Here is a 25,654-nt window from a genome sequence, read left to right as displayed (position 1 = left end):
AAATTTGCCTTTTCAAATCTCAAAACACTAAATAATTATTACCTTTACCTCACCTGTTCTTCCCAACTTTGCATTTTTAAAGAGCTGGCAGGTAGCAGCAGACCAAACTCAAAGCTAAACAGCATTTGGCAAGATTCCAAGTCCAATAGTCCAATCTTGAGGATATAAGGGATTTATTAGTATAAAAACATACAAACTTTCAAGAAATTATGAAAAGTAAACCTCAGCTCCTAACTTTTGGGTCAGGTCGATCCTTTAATTTAACAAAACTCCCAAAATATCATCATGCTGCTTCCAAGCTAGACACCGTCAGAATATCTGTTTTGAATATGGCAAGGATTTCTTCAGCTCCTTAGCTTTGGATACACAATATAAAATAAACTTGCTGATTTCTGATGTCCATTTAAAAGTGTCCATTTAAATAAGAGCACAGTTAGAGTTAATGCTTTCTGTCTGGAGCTTGGCCTGTGGATCTTCTGCCTAACTCTTTCCCACTTCTCTCAATTCCATGTATACATCTGCCCTGTACTTGTGTTTTTTTGTTTTTGTACAGGCAAACAGCATGTTGCTCATCCTTTGTGAGAATGGCTTTGTTCTCCAGGTTCCTGCCCCTATCCCTGAGGAACACGATACATCATCCACCTATCACATAAAAAACCTGCCAACGCAGTACTTCCATTTCTATAGTATTAAATCCCGAATCAAGGTAAAGAACTCTCCTGTGGAGGAACTTGATGTTTTTCATGTGCCAGAGGACAAAACTACCCAAAAAGGTTTCTAGTCCCTATATTGCATCATAGGAATTTTGCTAAGCTTCTTGAAGGGGAAGGCTGGGTAGAATACATTTGCGTCTGAATTTCAACATTTTGATTAGATTTAAAAGATAGCTTTAGTGAAAGGGAAAGGTAGTATAGCATGTTAGTTCTTCAAATATTTTCATTTTGGTAATTTTCAGAAAAAGCATGTTTCTTGTGGTTGATGTTAGCCCTGTAAGAAATCCCTTTGAACAGTCATAACACACCTATGTGACCACTTTGAGGTAAACGTGAAAGATCTTTTTTTTTTTTTCAGTAATATATTTCTGATTTTTTTAATGTTGTAACAACTTAGAAGGCATGTTATTTATTTTTGAATGAGAACTAGCATTTTATAAGATATTTGGGGACAAAGGAAATGAGTTATGCCAGCTCTCGGCTACTGTTAATTTTGTGAAATTAAAAAGCAAGCTGATGTGAGGCTCAGGAGCAGAGCTCCAGTGAGCAGACTATCAGTCCCATGTTCAATCTGCCACAATCTGACAGCCTCTCTGATTCTATTCTTAAGCTGTGATTTCTCTGCTTTGTCTATTAACTGCTCCTGTCTTCTGAGTGGTGCATTATTGAATGTCAGGCAAAGCCTCATTTCTTGGTAAAATTAGGAGGAAGTCAGCATTCAGGAGAAAGATTTCTTGGTGGTTTTCTCACAGGAAGAACCACAGGAATGATCACAAAGCTAGCATACATATATACAGAAAGACTGAGAGAATGTGTGTGGATTTTGTTTTTCTTTTTTTTTTTTTGTCAAAAGAGAAGAATATTGTTGGGAGATACTATCAATCTTTAAAAATAAAAAAGTGTTCTACAGAGAGCAAAAATATTAATTGCTATGTTTTTCCTTTAGGAGTAGACCAATAATTAATAATTTGCAACAAGGATGTTTTAGATAAGATGTAAGGAAAGATTTCTAACAGTAAGGGTGGTGAACCACTGAAATATTTTGCATAGGCTGCAGAGTCCCCATAGCAGATTTTAAAGGGTAGGTCAGGCAAACATCAGCCAATAGTGTGTTAGGTTTAGCTGATTCTGCTTTTAGGCAAAAGAATGCTCTTTTGAGATCTTCTCCAGACCTTTCTCTATGATTTGCTGTCTAATATCTTCTTAGGAAGATCCTGTTTTAGAGAATTTTTGATACTCATTTATGCTAAAATAGACTTGATTGGAAAGGGGATTTTAAAGGTTTTCTAAATCTACAAAAGTCTTCCCTTTATTGTTCAGAAGAGGTAAAGTCCATTACAGCTTCTCTTTTTACTCTACATCAATGTTGTAGTATAACTCAGGAATCTGAGTTCAGTTTTCCAGTGCTTTTCTTTCTCTTTGGCAGGCAGAGCACAGGGTTTAGGAATTCTGCAGTACTAGTATGCTAATAGTGGTTAATTTTGGAATAATATCTCTGAGGAAATACTGAAGTCTGCTTCTAATGCAGAATGGTTTCTGTTTCAAAGAACTATGAGTTAAAGTACTTTGGAGGAGAGAAATGAGGGCATTTCCACTGGAGACTCCCATGAAGTCTCTTTGATCTCTGCTTAATTGAAGGATACTCTGTATATATAATGCCAGGACCACCTTGGATTTCATTTATGAGACTCTTTCAGTCAGTAATGCATGGAGTGGTTTCATGTCTCCATGTTTCTCTTCTTGTTGTAATAGCTGGAAGAAGAGATTGCACTGAGAGAGAAAAAAAAGCAGGAGAAGGAGAAAGCAAAGCTTGAATGGATAATGCAGCAACAGGCAATGGGAAAGGAGATAGAAGAACCTGAAGAGGAACCTGAAGAAGAACCATTGCCACCTCTCTACATACCAGAGGAGCCCAGTCCCATCCTCTGTGGGTTTTATTCAGCACCAGGAAAATTTTGGCTTTCCTTGGTAAATCAATTTTTATTTCATGTTGATGAGATTGCAGGATGTGGCAACCTTCCCTTCACGTCTGGGTGCCTTTGAAAACTGATGATTTGAAACATGTTATCTCTAGGACATGGAATCCCCTTCATAATTGTGAAGTAAATCAGTAGTGTCACTCCAATTCAGATGGTTCAGTAAATTTCCAATAGGTACACTTCTTGGTGATGCCTGAATGGGCACAAAGAATAAGCTGTTCCCTCACAAGCAGAAAATAGAATCTTAACGTATTGGTACAATGTCTAGTAGTGCCAGTGATTAAGATAGATTTTTCTCTGTGGGTAAATAGGATCTCTAGATGTTTGGAAGTGACATTTTCTAACCTATAATAGATCCTTAATAAAGGAAGAATAATTCTGAAACTTTCATTTACCTGGCCAGCTGCTTCAGTGTTCTTTTGTTACCATTTCTTTCCTGTTCTTCTCCTCTTCAGGGTGGGTATGATTCAGGGTTCCTCTATCATTGCGAATTCTCCTCAAATGATCCCCAAGAAGACCCTGAAAACAGGCAAGATGAACCCTTTGAAGTGATTCCTATTGAGGGCACAGACAACAATCCCATCCACCGAATCTCCTTCTGGTAAAGCGTTGTAGTGTAAGAGTTAGCTTCATGATAAAGCATGACGAAATTGAACTTGGAAGGGAGGGGGGTACACTGCTTTGTCCCTTTTAGTTGTGGGTCAGCTGTGATATACAGGAACTCTCTCTGTTTCTCCTGGCACTGAGTTTCACTTAAAATTCCCAATAGACACAGTTGGGTACTGTGTCTGACAGAATAATTGTAAAAGCCCTTCAAATATGAAAATGTCTGATTTCTAATTAAGCACTGATTCGGACTCAAACATTCTAGATGGTAGATCTCCAGGAGACTCATTAGAAGTCTCTGCAAACTGTGATCATCAGAACAGCAGTTCTTCTTGGTAGTTAGCAAAGAGAGGCCACAGTTAGCCCTCAAGGAGAACATGGAGGGGTCAGTCCATCCCTCTTGTGCAAAGAATACAGGACATTCTGTGAACTGTACAATGAAAAGGGTAAACTGTTTTCAGACTCCCAAAATCAGGTTCCCCATAAGGCTAGGCACGATCTGCCTCTAAAGAAGCAGATTTAGTTCAGGCTTTAGTCTACAGCTGGCTGCATTCACCACCATCTGTACCAGATGGAGAGCAGGGAGGGAAAGCTGTTTTTCTATGTTTGAGCTTGGTATTCGCTACCCTGCACAACTCAGGGCTGAGACTCGTTCCATGATACCCAGCAAGTGGCGGAACATTCCTGAGCAGCCAGTTAGCTGGAAAAAAGTTGGTAGTAGTATCACACATACTTTAAATGGTTCAAATACTTCACTCCCATCTTACAAACTTGTCAAGGCTACCTTTATTCAGATATTAGCTCTTCTAAAGAAGTATCACATTGTGAGCTGTGGCCTTACTCGTTACAAGTACCTGTTACTACTGTTTCTTGTTGCTTGACAGCACCAGCAGACTACTGATGTTCTGTGGGATGCAGAATGGTGCACTGCGTGTTTATCCTCTCCAAGAAAAAGAGCTCTCAGTGGATACCCTGAAGGAATACTGGTCCTTCAATATACATGATAATGATTATGGCCAGATCCAGGGAATCTGTTCTAGTTATGATGATAGGTTTCTGATTACCTGTGGTGGAGATGGAAACATTTTTACTTTCGACATCTTGTCTCCCGAGGATGTTCATGAAGAGCTAAAGGCCAAAATCCCCTCTCCTAGGGTAAGTTGCTACCATATTTCACTGAATTAGGCCTGTTTACAATGAAACTGCTGCAGGTGAGCAAAATCCCGTTCAAATATTGGGCATCATAGATCTCTCATAGCAAAAGCTGAGGTTTCCCAAAGAATTTGGAAGAAGAGCTCTTGTGAAATCTTCCCTAACAGGTGCTGTGACTGCATTTTTCCTTCTCAATGTTTCGTGCCTTTCTCCAAATAAGCATATTATGTGTTGTTCATATGTAATATTCTGCTAGTTTTTTCCCACTCAAGGGTGTAATCATGCACATTCCTAGAATAATAGAACCACAAGGATTTGTCATACTTAATTACCTGCCTTGGATTTAATTCCGGTAAAGTATGATTCTACTCTGGATGCGGATTCTAGAAATAATGCTAGATAATGTAAAATGTATAGTTTCTCAGTGCATCTAGTATCATTCATATACAATTCACAAGTTGGCTTTTTAAAAAATTTGCAAAAGAGCACAGAATGATGCTGATCCTGTTGCTCTTTCACTTGTGGACGGCATTAGCAGTAAAGATTTTACAGGTGTCATGTAATCACTGCAGAGCTCATCACCTTTAGCATGTTTGAACAGATGACACTGGAACTGGATAACAGTTCTACTGATAATACACAAGAAGAGAGAGGTGTCAAGTCCCCCACTAAAAGTGTTCAGAATTCATTGACTTGATCAAAATGAAGCACATTTTTAAAATCTCTTGAGTGCCTGAATGAAACAAACATAACTTCAAAGAAGCAGTGAGACCTGTTGAGTAAAGAAGTGCTATCATGCACAATGAATTTTGGAGTAGATACATGTTCAGTACAGTTTAAAAGTCTTGAAAGTGTTAATATAAAACAAATTTAACTTCTAAGTATTAGTTGGTAACTACATTTTGAAAGATGTTTGACAAGGGAGGGGGAGGAAATTAATATTTGGGTCATTTAGTTAAATTGTTCACAACTAGTTGGAATTCTTTACCAGTATCACAAGAATATATACCACTTAGAACAGGCACAAAATTATTTTCTTAAACTAGGTGAATGATTGGAAACTGAGATATCAGAGCCTTGCCAGCTCCAATATTACAAGTAGCGATTAACATACAATTATAAAGTATACATATAAAGTTTTATAATTTTGAGTATGTAAGTAGGTCTATGTAAAGATCTTTATGGTCCATTTCTATTGTTCAGGCTAGCAATACTGCTTAATGACCATCCTAATAGAGTTTTTCCCTTATCAAAGTCTGTCTTCATTAAGTATCTATTCTAGTTTTAAGTCATGTGGAAGATTTTAAAAATTCCATCTTCATTAAACTTAATGGGATTCTTAGAGAATCAAATACAAATCCTCTGAAACTAATTGAGTTAAATTACAGATCAATTTAGTACAACTGTATTCCCTGTAAGGTGATAGGCCCCCCTCTTTTTTTAGAGCATGACTGCCTAGGGAAATGAGGCCTGTGTGACTGCAGTGTCCATCCATCAGTGATTTCACAGCTAGTAATTGTGAACCCATTATGCAGTCAGCAGAAGCAAACTAGATGAATTACACATGTAACTTGGAATTAGCCCAGGATATGTTGTCTCTTGTCAACCTGGCAGTGAGGGGAGACAAGAGAATTGGGTTTGGGACAGAGCAAAATTAGGACAAGCAGTGATGTAATGGTTAACGTTGATTGGGAGGATATAGGATTCGTTTTCTCTGTAAACCAACTTAGTTGCCTTTTTTCTTTCTTGAAACATTAAAACCTGGTATTTAGGGCCTGTATAGCAATATTGATTATGAAGGTTTCTTTGGGTTTTGTGAGAAGCAGTGGGAGCTATGTCCTAATGTTTGTAAAAGCTATATTGTCGGTTGAAACTATTATTGCTTGTTTAAAGGCAAGACAATATTTTTATTCCAGAGTGGTCTTGAGAAGGAAAAGGCTGCTGAGGACATTGAGGATCCCAATGCTGACAAGTAAGACATGCTTGGATAATGATGAAAGAGATTTTCAAGTGTTGGTAGCTCTTTTCTTCAGACCACAAATTTCTTTTTGCCTCCTAAGAGCAAGGAGAAGTTGATCACCCTGAATTTGGGTAATTTCCTTGTTACACACAAACTTTTTTCAGCCTTTCCCTCCATTTCATGTACTTTCCTATGGTAGTAACTCAAATATGGTGCTCCAAGACTTAGCTAACATCCAGCTACAGAGACAACACAAGGTCAAGGTCAAAACCCCATGATAATAGGATTGTACAAATAGAGAATATTGCTAAGTTATGTTCAGGGCCATTGAGTTCACTGGGAGTTTAAAGCTGTCAAGCAAATCTATTAATAAAAGTTTATGTAAACTGTAACCTTGCTTCTCTTCCATTGAGCTAATACCATTTCCTTTTTCATGTATTTTCAGCATTGAGGAAGTCAAACAGAAAAAGGAGCATGAACGGATAATGAAGGAAGCTGAAGAAAAAAAAAGAAAGAAAAGAGAGGAGTTAAACACACTGAGGCAAAAGTTTCTTCTTCTTCTTCAAAAGAATCAGGAGTTGCCCAAGCACATGCAGCTGCACAGAGAGGTACCTCTGTTTTTTATAATGATCATTTACCTTTAGAGGCACCTTTTTCTAAAATGTTGCTACTCGGCATGTTGAGGCCAAGGATGTCCAACTCAGTGGATCAAAGTAGTTCTGGGACTTCTGAGTCACAGCTGATTATTTATGCAATTTAAGAAGGATGTGAGAAAAAATGTGATTCTGAATAGCTGCTGAAGTAAAGAGTTGTGTAGATGTGCATGGAACTCTGGCACCCAAGCAAAAATAATTATCATCAAAATCTAGTAGCCAAGCTAATGTGATGCTGGGTTTTCTGTCTTTCTGCAGCAGTATGAGATAGACCATAGGTTCTTTGAGGAGCTGGATAGGCAGACAGCACAGAGAATCCAGTTAGTGCAAAAAGAGCTGGCTTGGGAGCATGAAAAATACTCGATTGGACTGCAGAAACTACGGAATCGGTAAGTACCACTTTTCTTCTACTTCTCCCTCTGACCTTCCATGTGCCTTATTGTTTACAAAGTTGTACCTTCCACAAAGAAAAAGAATGTGGTGGGTTTTTTTTTGGTTTGTTTGTGGTTTTTTGTTTGTTTGTTTTGTTTTGTTTTTTCCCCTCATATAATCAGTATTTCTTCTGTTATGATTCTGTTCTTATTTTACTGGGAAAATACACAAGAGTATATGTTGATGTTTAGGTGTACTTTTGAATCTTTGGTAAAAATTAAAATATGCAAATCAAAGAAGTAATGTCATTCTGATTCACTTCTCTGTGGAGGAAACTTGGGGTTTTTTGGAGACTAAGTATCCTTGGCTTTTTGCCAGTAAGTTCAGTAAGAATTGAGAGCTCTTATTGGAACTGTGAAGAGCAACCTATGAAATGAACCTCTGTTGCATGTTCATCAGATATTTTAGTGTCATTGCTAACACAATGTTCCCTATATGGTTTGAAGGTATGAAATGAACTTATGAATTTTCTCAACAACACCAGTTTGAGCATGAGGTGCATTTTGGGTTGGTTTTCTAAAAACTAAGTATGTAGCAAAATATTAATTCCTAAAAATAAATACACAATCAAAATAATACATAATAACAAAAACACCCTAGGCATACAGCGTGTCATTGGGAAAAATACTTTAATGAACATATTTTAATCAGTCCTTAGTGGAAGATGGAAGATATTCTCATGAAGAATATGGTGTAAGTTTCAATACTGAGAGAGGTGTTATTATGTTTATTCTTGAGCATCTTCATTCATAGATTAGATAACAGTCCATAGATAGTGTCAGATGTCATTGTGCTATTGCTTTACTAACTTGTGAATTTGCATGGAATGATTGTATGTGCAGTAAGTAAACTACGTTATTCCTGTCCTTTTGGTCAAGGAAAAATGGTAGGTCATGCCTGTTGACACATGACAGTTTTTTCTTTGGCTTTTCAGGTTTCGGGACTCATTGGAATTTGACACTGTTGTTGTTCATGCTATTCAAAGCAATCATCAAATTTCCACCTACAGAATTCTAGCAATGTCTGACAAATACTACCAAGATATGGAACGTCCATCATGGAAGAGGACAGTACTTAAAAAGATATGGAGACAAGCAGAAGAAAAGAAGATTGTTAGAGAGACGAAGCGTACGCATATGGCTAATGATGATTATTTCAATCTTTTCAGTAATATGGTTTCTCTCTTTCATCTCAGTTTGTTTTCCTGGGTCCAAGCTAAAGAAATTATTAGTTCTTTAGGTACAGGCAAAGAAATATAACTGTGGTATGTTTTTTTTTAGTACCTACATACGTAGTAACACACATGCATAGTTTTCCATGTTTATATCAATGTCAGCAACTGTCTGTCAACCCTGTGGGCAGAATGTGTCCAAGAGTCAAGTCAAAGAACCTGAATACGTTCAGAACACCCACTGCAGTGGAACTATATTGATTGATACTGGCTCTACAGGAGCCATCCCAGGTTGTTTCCAGTAATTGGGACTGCGCTGTGCTGCATGCTGTTTACATCTTCACATAGTTATTTTTTGATGCAGATGCCACAGTTTTCAAGGGTGAGGCTGAAAAGCCGAAGACAGAGATCCGAAAGCCGACCACACGTTATATAGAAAGCAAACGTGAGCAAATCAGAAGAATTGTTGAGAAATCTGACAAGGTGAAAGCTAAGATCATGAAGAGAAAGGCAGAGTGGGATGAATTGTGAGTCTTGGACTCTGTATCCTTTTAGGTCTGCTTCTTGTCTAAGGTCACATAGTGCTAATTAGCTGTCACTTGTTACTACAATCTCTCTGCCTAGTTTTTTATATTCTTAATGGTTGTAATTAAAATAGATGTGTTTTCATGTATCTCTGAGTCTCAAGAAAGCATTAAAATCTTTCAGTTAGTTTCTATGGTTCTTCTATATTATTAAACTTGGATTTGGCTAGGTAGCTGCGTCTTCAGATAGGGAGTGAAAACGTGTCTAAATCTATCATGACTGAGGGACACCTAGACTCTTAGTCAACTCTCAGTTAACCCTATCAGCACCACATAGAGCAGATGCTGTAACAGCTGGATTGGGTCAGTTGTGCTAACATCATGGCCATTATGTGAGTGTTTGTGATGTGCCTTCACCCTCCATGCTGGTCTTTATCTTCAGAGGCAAGAAAGTGGGACAAGACATCTTCGAATGCTCATGGAAATACAGAAATTCTTCATGAAGAGATGAATGCTGGGAAATAGGCCCAATGTAAAGTCGGAGTACAAGGTTTTTTAAGATTATTAAGTGTTTAACAGTATAGACTAGGATCAGGTATTCTGTGCTGTGGGCTGGTGGAGCATTGACACACAGCTCCTGAAGACTGAGAGCAGCATGTACTTACTAAACCCAGAACTCAGTCCAAGTGTAGAGGTTTAACTTGTCCCATGGCGGAGCTATGTTGTAAGAGGTTTTGGGAAAAATAATTAGTCTGAGGTTTTCATTCAGATATGCACGGATGTTCTTCTCATAGTGGTCATTGGTTTCTGAAAGAGGTGTGTGATTCTTGATCCCTACCTTGCCTTCCGAGCCTTGCTGCAGAAATTGAAAGGAATGAAATGACCCTGTTTGTTCATCTGTATGCTTCTGTCTTAAAGTTCAGCTTTGTTTTGTACCTACCAGATACAAGAGCAAACCTAGTGATGACTATGAGAATCCCAAGGACGCTGAGGAAATCAGAGAAGCACGAGAAAATATGGGATATTATAATCTGAAGACTGCCGCTAACTACAGAGAACCTGAACACAACCGTATGACCACTGAGAAGAGAGTGATGCAGCTTGCATCTCTGGAAGAGCTGGTATGTAAACTGATTTATAGATGTGTATATTTCCGCATTTTTGGGAGAGAGAGGATTAGTCACTGAATAATTTTTTTGAAAGGAAATCAAAGTAGATGTGGGAAGAGGCCTTGAAGGACAGACTGTTTTCGGTCAGGTTTAGTTACAAATCAGCCTTTCTCTTGTGAACTGTTAGTGTTTCACCAAACTCAGATCTGAATCAATCCAGAATTACTCTCAGCTGCATCTTTTTAAACATGAAAGAGAACTTACCTTTTCTAGTACTTCAGCAGGAACCTCTGTCTTTTTGAATTAATCAGAAAGTCTTACCTTCTAGTAACTGGTGTTCTTTTCTTAAAATACTGAACTAAATAAGCCCTGCCATGAAAAACCCCTACCAAAATAGAGGTGTGAGCAAGGACGGATGTTTCTAGTGTGGCCTCTCCATATTTGCACTTTGGCAACCACTGCTTCTGGTTAGTAAGTTTTGGAATCTTCCTGAGAAACCAGGTTTTTTGGAGCCACCTTTCTGTGATATGACTCCTACAGCTACTACATGTCTTTGAACCACAAAGGCACAAGAAGCTCAACTGTTGTGCAGTATCTTTGTTGCTTTCCTTGTGACTTCTTTCCCCCCATACTTCTTCTGATAGAAACTGTTTTTCATTTTATTTGGCTGGGCTGCAAAAGATTGACACATTTTTTTAGCTAAAAGAACAATGAAGAAATATCTCTTGAACTTGGAACTGTCTAGCTGCTTTTTGGTAGGCTTATTTCTTGCCCTGCTTACTGACAGAGAAGCCTTTTCACTGCATGGTTTATCTTTGTCTGGCAATGTGTAAATTATACTCTCAGTCTTCTCTAGTCTTATCTTCATTAACCAGTTGCCTAATCTCAGCCACCCTCTAGGCTGGGTCACTTTGATAGCAAGGTCTAAGCATTACAGAAGCAATGCTACAGTCTCAAGGGATTTGTTGCATCATTTTAATCTCATGCTTGGACCCCAGGACTTTGCTGTAGTGATTAACCTAACTCTGTAGGACAAGCCAATACAAACAAAGGGAACAATTCTTGTTTTAAATTACAGGTTTATGCAGATGTAGAATTCCAGTTACTTCAGGTGGCTGATGTATAGGCTTGCTTGCTTTTATAATGATCAGATAAGTTTCTGCCTAACATATTAATGTTAGATCACATTTAATTTTTATTTCATGTAAGTAAATTAATACGGCACCTCCTTATCACAGAATGATTGAAGTTGGAAGACACTTCTGATGGTAATCTAGTCCAAACCCTCTGCTCAAGGAGGGCCATCTAGATCAGGCTGCCCAGGGCCATGTCCAGATGGCTTAATATCTCCAAGAATGGAGACCCCACAGCCTTACTGGGCAACCTATGCCAGTGCTCAGCATTCTCACAGTAGAAAAGTTTCCTGATGTTCAGAGGGAACCTCCTGTGTTTCAGTTTGTGTCTGTCTCCTCTTTCCAGTCACTGGGCACCACTGAGAAGAGCCTGGGTCCATCCTCTTTGCACCTTCCCTTCAGGTATTTATATACATTGATGAGATCCTCACCTGAGCCTGCTCTTCTTCAGGCTGAACAGTCACAGGCCTTTAATCATAAAAGCAATGCTCCAGTCCCCTAATAATCTTAGTGCCCCTTCACTGGACTGTTTCCAGTAGCACCTCTCTTTTACTGGGGAGCCCAGAAGTGGACACAGCACTCCAGATGTGACCTCGTCACTGCTGAGGAGCAATCACCTTTCTCGACCTGTGGCAACACTTACTAATGCAGTCCAGGATGATCTTGGCCCTCTTTGCCACAAGTGCACATTGTTGGCTTATGGTCCACCTGGTGTCTGCGAAGACCCCCAGGTTCTGTTCTGCAGAATTGCTTTGCAGCTGGTCAGTCCCCAGCATGTACTGGTGCATGGGGTTGTTCTTCCCCAGGTGCAGGACTTTGCACTTCCACTTGTTGAACTTCATGAGGTTTGCTGTCAGCCCATCTCTCCAGCCTCCTCCTCTGGATGGCAGTACAACCCTCTGGTGTATCAGCCAGTCCTTCCAGTTTTACATTATCAGCATACTCGCTGAGGGTACATTTTACTCCATCATCCAGATAACTTAATAGAATTATTATTACTGAATTCTGAATATAGAGTTATTACTGAGGTCTGCCTACAGGCCAAGCAAAATGCAAACAAGTTGTTACAGATCAGTTTTGCTGCACTTGGCTGTTTAATTCCCATCTCTGACATCTGATATAAGTGTCACTTTTCAGATTAGTGGATATTCATCTTGAGCTGGAGAAAAAATTTTCAGCTGATGCCAAAGTTTTCTGAGTTGACTTCAGGACTCTGGATTGCTGGGAGGCCTGGAGAGAATTTGTTTTGGACATCTAGTGGCTTTTATGAAATCCAAAAGCATCCAGCAAAATGTCACTTTCTTGCTTTTAATATTACTATTGACTATACTTAGAAAAGTCAGAAATTCTAACGACCTACAGTAGCTGTGATTTCAGCTTCATCATCATATACAAAAGACAAGAATCTAATCTGCCTTCCAGAACCTACATTTATGGAGGACTGTTTCAGTATCTTTGAGGTTATGTGAGATAATGGCTTTGTTTCAACGACTATGTCAAAGTCTGGATTTCTGTACAGCTGTGCATTTGGTAGAGTGTTCAGTAAACGTCCTTTCAGGTATGTTTCTTTTGTCTTAAGGATGGAATCTTGTTTTAAAACATACTAAAAGAAATCTGATTTTCTTTTTGTTAGTGTATTTTTTGTACTATATGCCTGAAAAAAGAGACATATATCAAAGCTGAGATACTTTCTGTGTTTACTGAGAGACAGCACAAATGACGAATCCTCTACAGCCCACAGGTTATTTTCACAGCCTCTGTCTGCTTTCTGTGCTACTTCAACATGTCATGTGAGGAAACTCACAGTCAAGTCAGGAACTGAGAGAATGGGGAAGCCTTGTTTCCCGTCTTACACCTTTGCTATTTTCTGTGAAGGAGAGGAAGAGAGGTGGTTCCAAAGATTTTAAAACCACAGACTGAAAGACAGCTGTTTAAAAATGTTAATGTGTGGTGATGGTACAGAAAAGAAAGCTAGTATGGAAAGAAGGAAAGTCAGTATGATAAGCTTCTTAACCATTACTTGTGTTGGGAAAGACTGCATACTATGTAAGCATCCCTGGGGAATCCTGCTAAAGATGTTTTTCCTTTGCAGATGCATAAGAAGAAAGTGAATATGAACAAAGAGATCATGTCTTTGCGGGATCTCAAGGTTTCTGTTACTGAGGAAATCAAGTGTTTAGTGCAAGAATTGAAATCCATACAGGCAGCCTTGGATTTATCAGAATGTCTCCCTCTTCCCCCGATCCCTCAGTTACAGTCGGATGAGGTTCCTGAAAAAAGATTTGAGTATGACAGTGACATCCTGCTGAGGTTCAAAGAGGAGCAGGAGGCCAAGGCAAAGCTCCAGAAAGAACCGAAAGGGTCTCCCTCTTCTGGTGCATTGGAGCATGAGGTTCTTCGACCTCCTTCCATTAAAGAGAGTGACACCATGGTACAGGCTGGGGCTTCACACCCAATGAGAAGTGAATCATCTGTGGTCATAGATGAGCGAAAGGTTCTTGAGATTGAGAAGGCAGAGCCAACTGAAATGGAACTGGAAATTTTAAAGAGAGAGAAGATAAAAAATCTATACTTGCAGGAGACCTTGATTAAAAAGGTAGGAAGTCAAAAGTTACCTTTGTCAGACTGAACAATCCCACAGCATCAGAAATAAAACCAAAAGCCTTCCTGTCTCAGGATTGCAGCTACTCTTGCTTTCCAAAGTTCAGGTGCAAATTTACAGTGTAAATCAGTATCAGTCCCTAACTGTGAACTGTGTGCTGACTATAATCACTTGGAAAACAGATCTTAGATTTCTTATTGATTGTTCTGTGAAACTATGATCATAGTGGCCAAAAAAGGCAAGTAAAATGTTAGAAATTACTTGAAGAGTGACAAAGAGGAAATAAAGAAGTATCATTACAAGTTTGTAGATTCATGATGTTTTCAGCTCTTAAATAACTGTAGTCCCGACCCTTTGGTCTGAAAAACAATTTTGTAGAATTAGAAAAGGTACAAAAGAGAGTAACCAAAATGCTTAGTCATAGAAAAACTTCTTTAAAAGGCACATCTAAATGGATAAAACATCTTTGTCCTGGATGAGGGAGGATGAAAGATATCAAATGAAATTGTCATGTGGAAAGCTTGAATCATGGAAATGGAAATAGTTTTCCTATCCAACAGTAACTAAGCTTTGGAACTCAGTGTTAGGATAAAGTTTGAAGAAAAATCCATTCAAAGCTGTTGAGCACAAACATACTACTTCAAGCTCAGAGTATCTTTAAGTCAGAGTTTAGGAGGATACAGAGAGGAGCATGCTAGAGGTGTACCAGTGTTGACTTGTTTGCTCTGTTTCTTACCATCTTTTTGCTAACTTCTGCTATTGGCCATTGGTTCTTTGGTCTGCCCCAACACAGACACCCTTGTGTTCATGTTTGTGAAGTTTTTGAGAGAATATCCAAATGCTGCTGTGACCATCACGTATCTATATAAGTTAATGTTGGCAGCTGCTAGTACTGATTTAACTGTAAATGTCTAAGGCAAGAGCTGGCAGGTATTATATTCTCTGAAGAGTAAAATATTTCTGGGGTGGAGCAGGACGCAGTGAATTCTCCTACTATTGTGCTGAGAACAAAGACACATTTAGGGCTAACTTTGTCTTTCCAAATGCTTCAGTAAACCATAGTAAACATCATGAATGGTTTGTTGATTTGGCAGAGGGAATTTTTCCCCTCTGCTCGTTTCTCTCACTTCACAAGTTTAGTTCTACTCCTAATATTTTCCCTGTTTCTCACTGGACACTCATATGCTCCAGGTCAATGAACTGGTGATCAACTTTGATGCTGAACTTCGGTTTCTGCGGCACAAGAAACTGAAGCTGGATGTGCAGATGAAAAGTGCTGACCTGCGCTACATCACATGGTATGAAGAGCTGCTTATCCTGAGGAACCTTGAGAAACATGAGTACCTTCTCCAGGAGCGTGTTAACGCCCTCACCTGTGAGGTGGAGGCCATGAGAGTAAGTAGGCCATGTGTCTCTGGATTTACCAGTACTGGTAATGCACGGCCTGAAACAAAAGCAACCCACAAAGTAAATAGCGGCATCTTTTTACTTCATTTTAGCACTGATCCAGTGTCTAGTGCTGAATTTTAAAAAGCAAGAAAGTCTTGATGATCAACCGAGGATGGCCACTTTTAGCTTTCAGTAGTTAATCTTTTAGTGATCTTAACAGTTTTATTTTAATAGGTACTTCATGATGTTGAGTAAGTGACAAATCATACGCTTAAATTTAAGAACATGCCTCTAGGTTTTGCTTGATCGAAGCACAGGTCTAAAGAGAGAAAGACAAGTGTTACGTTTCCAGGTCTTCACAGATATATCATACGTACACAGATGCGGGTTGTACTTTTTAACTGACGTAGGTTTTTTGTTTGTTTAGCCAAAATATAACAGCTACCTTGCACAGCTGGAGGAAAGAAAGTGTGAGATTGTGAAGCTTCAGGAATGTGAGAAAGCTCTTTATGCCAACTTCCAAGCATCCCTTGGAGAAAACAATGAGTTTGCCAGTTTTCTGACCAAGGTTCTGAAGAAGAAAATTGACTACATGGGAAAAAAAGAAGTAGAAAGAGAAGCAGGTTGGAGATACCATTATTTTTGTTTTATGGATTTGTTACACCTACTTCCATGTGGTCGAGTAAATGTCTCTCAATCTAGCTGGAGCCGTGGGTACATGCAACACTGAACTCAGTTCAAAAGAACATAGATCAGACCTACCCAGATTTGCTTGTATACCAGCCCATGTTCTGTGGCAGCCATCTTGAATGAAAACAATGATGTAATTCAGTCTCTGAAGTGATTACATTTGGTCTGATGACAGGTCCTGCAATTTACTTCCTGTAAGTCAATATTGAGGACTGATAATTAGCATGAAGAATAGGCAAAGCTTTAAATAGGTACTTCCTATGCTGTACCAATGGGAGCTATAGATAAGTGATTAGTCTGCCACGTTCATGACATTCTCCTTTAATCTGTCCATTGACTAATGAGAGATCTCAGACCTAATCTGCAATTGTCTATTAGTCACAGGACTAAACATATTATGAAAGGATTTAATTTATCTTTGTGATTAAGTTTTCAACTGTTAAGGCTAGGCAGTCTCACAGAGCTAAAATACTTGTGCTCTCTCTGCCTTGGTTTTTGATTTCAAGTGGGACATGATTAGCAAAAAGTGCAAACAACAGTGATGCTTTTGTGACAGTTTTGTGCCTTCGTATTTTCCTAGGTGGACTAATCTCTGTAGTATAATAGAATAGTAAACCCCCAAGGTTTCAGTTCCTAGCACACACAAAGAGAGGAAACATTTTTAAAGGAAGTCCCAAAAATGTGCCTTTGGCACTACCAGGTGATCTTGCTCCCTCTTTTTTTTTTTTTTTTTTTTCCTTTTTTTTCTTTCTGTGAAATTATTAGATCAATGCAGTAGGCACAAGGTGCCTGGGTTGGCATATTACCAAGATCATCTTTCATGGCTTATTGGGATGGTGTTCACCAGCACACTGGCATAATGCACAACTAGTGGGCCTTGGGGTGTTCTGCAAACCAGCAGTACTGTCCTTTTCTTTCAGATGAAGAAGATGACAATGAAGAGGGGAATGATAAAGAGTCCAGCTTGGGAGCTGATGAAGAAAATTCAGGATCTGAAGATGAAGTCGTTGATGATTCTGTTTGCCCAAAGAGTACCTAAGCCATCATTTCCTTGGGTTTGGCTAGTTGTTTAGCTTTAGGGGAAATATTGTGTATTTAAAAAGAAAACACTGAATTTTTCATTCTTCACTGCATATTAATGCCATTAAGGGCCAGCATGTGTGTACCCCTCCCAAGTGCAGCATTTCTCCCCAGGAAATCTCAGTGAAGATAATGAAATTGCTGCTAGTATAGGATACCCTAATTAAAAAGTTTGGAAAAATAAAATCTAGCTAAGCACTAAGAATTAATTATTTTGTGTAAAGAACCATTCACCATGTCACGGCTGCTTTCTGGAGGGAAAAGCTCCCCAAAGCTCCCCTCAGGAGTGGAGCTGTAGCTGCTCTCTGTAAAGCTGCTGCCTGGCCTCGCCGGATCCCCGTTCAGGGCCATTCTGCAGGGACCCTACCGTGCTGTTAAATCAAGCTCTTTATTACCACCTTGTGGTTTTATGCAGCAATTGCCTGTTGCTGGGCTGCTCTCCTAAGGATACCTGTAAAGTCAGAAGCTTTACTTTGCAAAATCATCTTGGCTTATTCAACAAAGGCAAGCAACTTCCCTCCCCTTTTCTTCTCTATGAGTTCAACTAGTTTAGGGTGTTGGGTTTTAAAAAAATCTTTCAGTGATATGTCAATGACTATGCAGCAACGCTGCTTTATTTTCAGCTAGAACCTACCAACAAATAACCTTATCATATTTTTAAAATTGGATTTTAACATCCTTTCCACTAATTTAATTTTTGATTACCTCCTCATTCATCTCCTTTTTCAGTGAAATGTAGGGAAGAAAAATAGAGCTGTAAATGATCCCTACAGCAAGTTCATCATTTATAGCGAAGGGTGCTACGGATAAACAGCTATGAGTTCACATAATTGAAGATTATACTGTAACATGTATTACGTACTGGGACTGCATTACTTACAAAAGCTAACTTTTGAGCACTTGGCTTTAATACTGGGCTTTGCTGCATTTAGTCTTACTTCTGGAAACAAACTGTCTTGACTGAATGTAAAGGAAAAAGATCCATCTGAGACATTCTCTCCCTCATGGAGGAATGTGACCCATATGGTTTATGTGTGAGAAAGCTCTAGGGACCCAAGAGCACGGTCTTAGGGGGAGCACTGGGCAGTGTGTCTAGTGGGAGAAGCTACTAGCTCAAGCCTGTAACTCTAGTAGAGCCATAGTGAAATTAAGCTGTTCTTTGACTCTTTCCTTCTCAGACTGCAATGAAGCACTCTTCCGAAACACCCTCAAGCTGCGGCAGAAGCGGTTACACATTGAGAAAGCTTTAACAGAGGAGAAGAAAGTTGCTGCTAACCTCAGAAAGAAATACAATGCCTTTGCCAAAAAGGTATTGTAGTGTTTTCTTCTCGGCAAGCATCAGCTGGCTCTAGTTCAATGAAAATATTGTGCTAGTGATTTTGGCTAAGACTTAAAAACAAATCCCAACCCCTTGAGAGACCTCAGTTTGGGTAGAGAGATCTGTGGTAGCCCAGAGGCAGGAGGCAGCTCACCATGGGTCACCTGTCCTCCTGAAAAGGGTAAATTAAGGTGGGCTGACCTTAGCTGTTATGAGGCTGGATCCAGGCTTTAGGTCGAGTTCCTTCCCAGCTGTCTAACCATCACACAGCAGCGGAAACAGGATTCTCTGGTTCCGATGCAACACCTGCTGTAGCCAGGCCTATCCTCTGTGCATGTGCACAGGGACAGAGAAATTAAAGAATACTTATCCTAAAACAAATGCAGGTTAAAACAAACACATAAAATTGCTGTTCTTCCATCTATTTCTTTTGCTTTTAGTTATTTTCTTTTGCTTTTTGTCATAGTAATCACTGAATAAACTTTCTTGGTGCAAGTTTTCCTTTTAGCTTTTTTGAGCGCCTGCATTCATCAAGACATTTGATTTATATTAATTCAAAAATATGTTAATTTGAAGGGCTATCCGGGATAGAGAGTTCTGCCAAAATAACATTATGCAAGTCTTGCTTTTATTGTGTCTCAAAAATGTTCCATCAAATATGCTTAACTTACAACATTTTTTGTTTAGTTTTTAAAGGCTTTCCTAAGTGCCAGCTGCCACATATTCACCCTGGGGTCCGACATTTGGGTCTGAATTGTTTCTTTCTCATGCAGAATCAATAAGCATTTCCAGGCATAACACAATAAAAAATATCTTGCAAGCTCTGTAGACCTAGAAGTGTTTTAGACACTAAACAAAGCAGCTGTCTCTTGATATGTACAGGCTTTCTCTGCTAAGGAGACATTTATGAGTGTACATGTGCACAGGTATTCAGGACAGAATCTTGCTTGAATATGATGACCCTCGCGTTTGCCTATGAATCTCATCTTTCATAGTACATTTTTTAAAAAGGCATTTTTTTCTATACTACTTCCCCTTTGGATCAGGAGCTCTAACACAGAACCTTGCTGCCTTACGTATTTGAATACAACAGGAATTTTGTTTGTCCACAATCTGTCTTTCTGCAGATGAAAGCAGGGGAAACCAGTCTGGACACCGCAAAGAGGGAACTGGACACCTTTCAGTGGGAAAAACAGCAGAGACTGAATGAGCTCTGTGTAGTTGTACCTTTGAAACTCCATCAGGTAATTCAAGATGTTTTGCATCTGCAGGTGCAGAATGGCCTATGTACATCTAAACAATGGTGTTACTGTTCTTTGGGGCCCTTAGTTCCTGACTCACTACAGTCTCCTGGGAGTGAAGTGTCATTAATTGAACTCTGTGCTGCTATTTCCTCTAGATTTTTTTTTCCTTCTCTTATACTGACAGAAAAGAGGTAAGGACAGGCAGGTCAGTCCATTGCTCAAATCTGCATAGTCTTCAGCTGTCTTATAGGTTTGGCATGGGATTTTCTTCAGGCCATACCTACTGATGTTGTTATGGGAAAAAAAAGAATCAACCAAACCTAAAAAAAAAGCCAATAAGCTATTGAAGCTGATGGGAGTTTTGCCCAATTCAAGAATGCTGGATTGGATGCAATGCATTCATCTACACAGCTGCTAGCACAGGGATGAGGAGTAGAAAATGAAGAGGAAAACGCAAGACAATACTGTTATTTCCTTTGGGCTAAATCTTGCCCTCAGAGAGAGAAGATAGGCCTCTGCCTGCTCTAACATACCCCTGAGGCCCGCTCAGCTCTCCCCATTGTTCTGTCTCCCTTCACGTAAAGGTTGATAACAAAGACAGAAGAGTCTAAGGTCAGACTATACGATCCTGCAGCTCCTAGATCATTCAAAAGCACCTTTGGTCCGGGTGCTATAGAAGGGTAGACAGCTTTATATGTAGGTAGTCTTCACAGCTTTAGGTAGCCTTCGAGCTTTGCTGAGTGATAGTGACTCCCTGGCCCAAAATGTGATAGCTGTGCGTGTGCTTACCATTACCTTGCTCCTTAGTGCTCTAAGGCTCACACATTTGTTTTCCAGAGAGAGGACCAGCACCCACAACAAGTAAAGTGAGCCTTGTTTTTGGCTGTTTCTCACAGGTGGAGTATTTGGTTAATGGGGAGATGCCCAGTGACTTCTCTGAGGCTTTGGTATTTACCAACCAGTCCTTAGAGTATCTGCAGAAGAGAATTGTGGAACTGCGTAAGGAAAAGATAATGCAAAGAGAGACCTATAAGAAGGCCCAGGAGCAACATAAGCAGCTTATCCAGGACAAAAAGGAGATGAAGATAAAAATTAGACGTGAGTAACAAAGACTCTGAACAACACAGTATACTAGTGCTTATTCTGTCCCCCTTGCTGTCTTCACACTCGCCCAGCTGTCACAGCTGGGCACTGCAGAAAATAAAACAGAAATAGCAGATCGAGTGGACTGTTTGGATGAAGTACTGGTAGTTTGCCAGCACTGCAAAGTCATTAGGCTGTGTGAAATAATTTGGGAACTTAGTATAAGGAGAGCTGATGGACATGAGACACTGGAAGTCAGGACACACGATTGCTATTTCTGGCTGTACACCAGAACTGCTAGGGAAAAAGTGCTTTCCCCAAAACTACATAAGCTTTTTTTTGGCAATTTCCTCCTCTGTGTAACACAAGAATGAAACAGGCCCTATTTGAAACACTTTCACAAGGACCAAACCCAGAGATGTGTCTAGCACCACCAAACCTCTGGAGATCCTATATAGCCCAGTGTGGGAGTAGCATACTAGGACTGGCTTAGAGTGTGGCTTAGTGACCACACAGACATGGGCATGGGCAAGGACAAAAGGCAATATGCAGTTGTAAGCTCCGTGTGGTTTTGTGTGAATTATTTATTACAGAGCAAATACCAAAGAGCTCAGACAAAAAACTGGGGGTAAGGCGGAAATTCTTATTAACCAGTGAAAGACAGTGCTGCTCTTTGTGCCATGCCTCTTCTGCTAGAACTAGAAGAAAAGTGCAATCATCTGATGATGAAGAAGTTTGGCCGGATGGTTGATTTTGAAGCAGTTCAAGCACACACTGTTAACATACGTGTGGAAGAGTTGGAAGTAGAAATAATGGAGAAAGAATACATGCAGTCCCAGGAGCTGAAAGAGTGGGAGGTAAGGAGCAGGAAAAGAAAGAAGTCATATGTGTTGCGATGATCTGTTATGGCTTTGTTTCCCTGGGACTGAAGAGTTACACTAAAATATTTTGTGAATTTTTTTTTTTAATACGTCATTAATAGACTATAATGTCCAACCCCCTTTTCCTACCATCATTCCTACCCCTGCTCCAGTTGCTGATGCACATCCTATTCTCTTACGGAGCTAGCTACTGATTTTTCCTCAAATACATCTTTTTGCTTTGGTCCCCGTGTTAAGTTCTTCCAGACTACCTTCCTTTGGTTTTCAGCTGACATTTGGCACTTACTTCCTCCTCCCACTGCCTTTGGTGACAAACTATTTGCTTACAGGCAGCCCTCACTCATGCCTGGGATGTTGGTCTGTGCAGTCTGAAGTTCATGTGTCTCTCTGGGTTGGGGCCTAAGGCTCAACTACTGTGGTGCAAACAGGCAACACGCTTATGCTGCTCTTATAGAGGGCACATATGGAAGTACTATGTACCTAATGGCTTTCTCTTTCCCACACTTTCGCCTAACTGCTTTACCTACTTAGGCATTTGCATTATTTAAAACAGATGATGATAGAATGCACTAAAGTTACTGTGGGAATCAGGTGGTGTATGCAGGATCAGCCTGTTGTTTACCCCTCTTCTGTGACACTTCTGTTGTGATTTGCACTTCTTCCCCGCTTCACACTTTTTGTCCTCTCTCACCCCAGCTCAACCTTTTATGTATTTCTAGGAAAGAATCTTACACCTGCAGCAGCAGCTAATGAAACTCACACAGGAAAACACCAGCAAGCTGCAGCAGCTGGAAAAGTTTTACTTTGAAACACAGCAACTTGAAACTGAGCTGACTTCACTAAAGAATGATCTGGTAAGCCTTTTAGTGACCATAATACCTGCAGGTTTGGGACTGGTCAGAAAGGGGCAGGGGATCATCTGGCCCTCACCAGCTCTTGGGTGTTGCATCCTGCTCTGCAGGTCGGCAGTTCGGGCTAATATTGCAGAGTGGCACAGGCCGAATGGCTGCTCCAGATCTTGTAGACAGGGAGATGAATGAGCTGATCCTGAAGCAGGCCATAACTGAGTTTTTCCATAATTCTTGCTTAGCTACTTTCTAATATCGAAACAAACCCATTTCTAATTAAAATAACATCTTGCAGCAAGTAAAAATTACTCCTTTATTACATGGAAACAGCCAAATAAATGTTTTCTTTGCTCTGTGTTATGGAATAAGGCAGCCACCTGTGACAGCCTGAGTTAGTGGTCCCTCACTCTGACTTCCAAGTAGTTCTGACTGAGGAATGGAGAAGTCACGAAGCTGTCCTGCCTTTTGGAAAGCTTCACTTTCCTGCTTGAAATGAAATAAATTCCCATTGTTCATTCTCCAACGTTTTACAGGAGAGATTTTTTTATTCTGCTTACAGGGAGCAGAATTTCATGGCCCCCAAACTACTGACATCAAAAGGAAGGCCAAGCTGCAGTCACGGGTCGAGCACATGGCTCATGACACAGCCCTCCTAAGAGAAGAAATCCATCTCCTAAACAGAACAGGTGAGTGCTTTAGAGGACAACTCCCTCCCCTTAGCGGAAAAGATGAGTGCCTCTTTCTACAGTCACCTTCAGCATCGCAGGACTCAGAGACAACAATGGCATCATTCCCTGCTCTTACACCAGAAACAGTAATCAGCAGTCCAAGTCTCCCTTAAAAACGGACATGGCTAACTGTGGTGGTAGTCATAACTGGAAGTGTGAAACGAATCGCTTTGGCTATACAGGGGTTTAGTTGTAAAGGGTTGTAATTGTTTCCCCTAACAAAATATGACTGTAGTGACACATACAGAATAAAAAAGTGCAAATACAACCAGTGAATGCTGTTATCTGTCCATTGCAGAGATTTGCACTGGGCAGAAGCCCTGTGTGTGTGCAGATGTGTATGTCTGTTCTTCAGACGAGTGGCTGTTGAAAGCTGGATATGAGTTTCACACAGGCGAACGTAGCTTTCGTACCTGTGTTCTCAGAAATGGGAAGAGAGGTGTGTCTTCAAGGGTGCGCTTTGTTATTTACTGAACATCCTGGCAGCAACAGCACTTCTCTAGTTAGAGTCAAGGGAAAAGTGCTGTTTGTTTGGAGAAAGCAAAGGCACATTTCTGCTCAGGGCCTACAGTGCTCAGGTGGGTATGGAGCCAAACAAATACTTTCGCACTTTGCCTCTGCTCTGTAGCAGTAGAAAGTGTAGCAAGTGCAAAGTCAGCCTGTAATTCCACTGGCTTGCACCTGCCTGATCAGAATGAGAGCAAGCCAGGTTCTGTACGTTTTCAGGTCTTATTATTTTTTGCCCCTGGCATTTGGTACGGCAGCCGTGTGTGCCCGTTTACAGCACTTACCCTGCCTTACTGTGGAAACTTCCTTCATACCTGAAGCAGAGGGGGCGTGTTGTGTTGCTCTCCCAGTGCAAAGCTTCTGGGGGTCCATGGGGAGGCTGTGGGTTTGTTGCTAAGATTTAATTAAATTGTCTGAACAACCTGCAGCTGCCCTTCCTCCCCACTCCCTGCCTTTTGCCAGTGCTCAGCCAGGACCCAGCCAGAGCCCAGCCAGCCACAAGAACTGCTCCTGCTGGCCCAAACACAATTGAATGCAGCTTTTTTTTTTGGTGGGTTCCTATGAAGGTGCTGAGCATCCTCTTTTTCCTTAAGGAGAAAACCCCACCCTTACCTACAGGCATGGATGCTGAAAGCTTTTGAAGCTGGAAAACTACAGGATGGGGGTGGAAAATAAAGAAACAACATTTGCAGAGGTTTGGGTGTCTATCATCTGCTTCTCCCCCCATCACCAAACTCATGCAGCTGTCCTTGGAGATACATGAAAATTTCTTCTCGCTGTGCTCCCCACTGGAAGTTTTATGTCGCTGAACTGACACAGGCAGCAGGTGTCCCTCTTCTCCTGAGCTCAGCCTTAAGAAGAATTATGTCAGTGGCTATCTGAAAAACTGAAACCGCAGGAAAAGGTCACCTTTCCCCAGGTGTCCTGCTTGCTGTATGTCTGTAAGTGAAAAAAGAGTAGATACCTCTGTGGGAGGATTTAGCATATACAGGCAGCCACAGAAATGACTAAAGCCTTTATTTTAGATGTTAAAGCGTGGGTTTGTCTTTACAGATAAGCGGCTGCAGATGGTGTGTATGTGAAGGGTTGATGAGGCAGAGTGCATAACTCCAGTCCATTCACAGGAGTGTGTTCCTGGGACAAACCTTCCTGTGGGGGAGAAGAAAAGATCTTTTTGACAGCGGTGTCTTTCACGAAGGCCCCACTGCAAGAGGGTGGTGGCAGCTCTGTTTGGACCCGTGTCCTGTGACCTCTCTTGTGCTGCTGTTTCAATCCTGTGATCTGATGAACAGTCCAGTGCCACGGATAGCTGCTGCCGTGTTTCTTGGGCCCTCCTGTGACCTTGTTGAGGATGCCTTCTGTCTCCATAGCATTATAAAAGGCACATATACATCTATATACAAGTGCATAAATATATAAATAGGGGTGTTATACAAAAATAAATACCCATTTTCTGTTTCTCTTTAAAATAAGTCTTTTGCAAAAGGCAGCTTGGTCACTAGCTGGTGGGAGAATGAGTCTCTAAGGGCCTCAGTGGTGGCGGGCTGCTGTTCAGATGTCTTGGTAGGTCCTGACCCAAAGATGCGATCACTGGATTCTGGGGATGGAGATCTCCTCTGGATTGGCAGCAATCTAGTCTTTCTACCTCTTCAACTGGCACTAGGCCTAGGCAGCAAGGGCTTCCTGAAAGGGAAAGGAGCAAGAAACAATTATGATGCATCCAGACATGACAGATGCTGTGGTAGCTTTCTAGTTAACAGTCCACTTTATGATGACAGGTACATTCTGAAAGCCCCAGTGACACGAGAGTTTGATCCTACACTTGAGCACATCAAGTTTGATCCACACTATC

At 40.5% G+C, this 25,654-nt stretch overlaps 2 protein-coding genes across 12 annotated transcripts in view; one reads left to right on the top strand and one right to left on the bottom strand.

Moving 5' to 3' along the window:
- Positions 1–23,563, top strand: part of CFAP44 (cilia and flagella associated protein 44) — a 44,263-nt gene extending 20,700 nt beyond the window's left edge. For 3 of the 4 annotated variants that reach the window (XM_021299753.2, XM_021299754.2, XM_065062767.1), the window contains 20 exons: positions 554–706; positions 2,466–2,681; positions 3,148–3,293; positions 4,183–4,453; positions 6,367–6,422; positions 6,856–7,018; positions 7,322–7,452; positions 8,430–8,623; positions 9,031–9,193; positions 10,134–10,311; positions 13,525–14,028; positions 15,226–15,429; positions 15,851–16,046; positions 17,034–17,144; positions 18,372–18,502; positions 19,639–19,755; positions 20,652–20,853; positions 21,535–21,695; positions 22,439–22,573; positions 23,127–23,563. In XM_021299753.2, the coding sequence (XP_021155428.2) occupies positions 554–706; positions 2,466–2,681; positions 3,148–3,293; positions 4,183–4,453; positions 6,367–6,422; positions 6,856–7,018; positions 7,322–7,452; positions 8,430–8,623; positions 9,031–9,193; positions 10,134–10,311; positions 13,525–14,028; positions 15,226–15,429; positions 15,851–16,046; positions 17,034–17,144; positions 18,372–18,502; positions 19,639–19,755; positions 20,652–20,853; positions 21,535–21,695; positions 22,439–22,573; positions 23,127–23,408 (3,714 nt within the window). In that variant the 3' untranslated portion in view covers positions 23,409–23,563. Of the gene's footprint in view, positions 1–553; positions 707–2,465; positions 2,682–3,147; positions 3,294–4,182; positions 4,454–6,366; positions 6,423–6,855; positions 7,019–7,321; positions 7,453–8,429; positions 8,624–9,030; positions 9,194–10,133; positions 10,312–13,524; positions 14,029–15,225; positions 15,430–15,850; positions 16,047–17,033; positions 17,145–18,371; positions 18,503–19,638; positions 19,756–20,651; positions 20,854–21,431; positions 21,696–22,438; positions 22,574–23,126 lie in introns of those variants that run through there. The other variant, XR_010472556.1, reaches the window with a different exon arrangement.
- A 1,239-nt stretch (positions 23,564–24,802) lies between these two features.
- The window catches only part of BOC (BOC cell adhesion associated, oncogene regulated), a 58,512-nt gene continuing 57,660 nt past the window's right edge, over positions 24,803–25,654 (bottom strand). For all 8 annotated transcript variants that reach the window (XM_065062801.1, XM_065062817.1, XM_065062807.1 and 5 more), the window contains exon 19: positions 24,803–25,485. In XM_065062801.1, the coding sequence (XP_064918873.1) occupies positions 25,301–25,485 (185 nt within the window). In that variant the 3' untranslated portion in view covers positions 24,803–25,300. The remainder of the gene's footprint in view (positions 25,486–25,654) is intronic.

The sequence above is a fragment of the Columba livia genome, chromosome 1 (assembly GCF_036013475.1).
Source record: "Columba livia isolate bColLiv1 breed racing homer chromosome 1, bColLiv1.pat.W.v2, whole genome shotgun sequence".
In the NCBI taxonomy this organism is placed as follows: domain Eukaryota; kingdom Metazoa; phylum Chordata; class Aves; order Columbiformes; family Columbidae; genus Columba; species Columba livia.
Note: the sequence above shows the minus strand (reverse complement) of the source record. Positions and strands in the feature narration are given on the sequence as shown.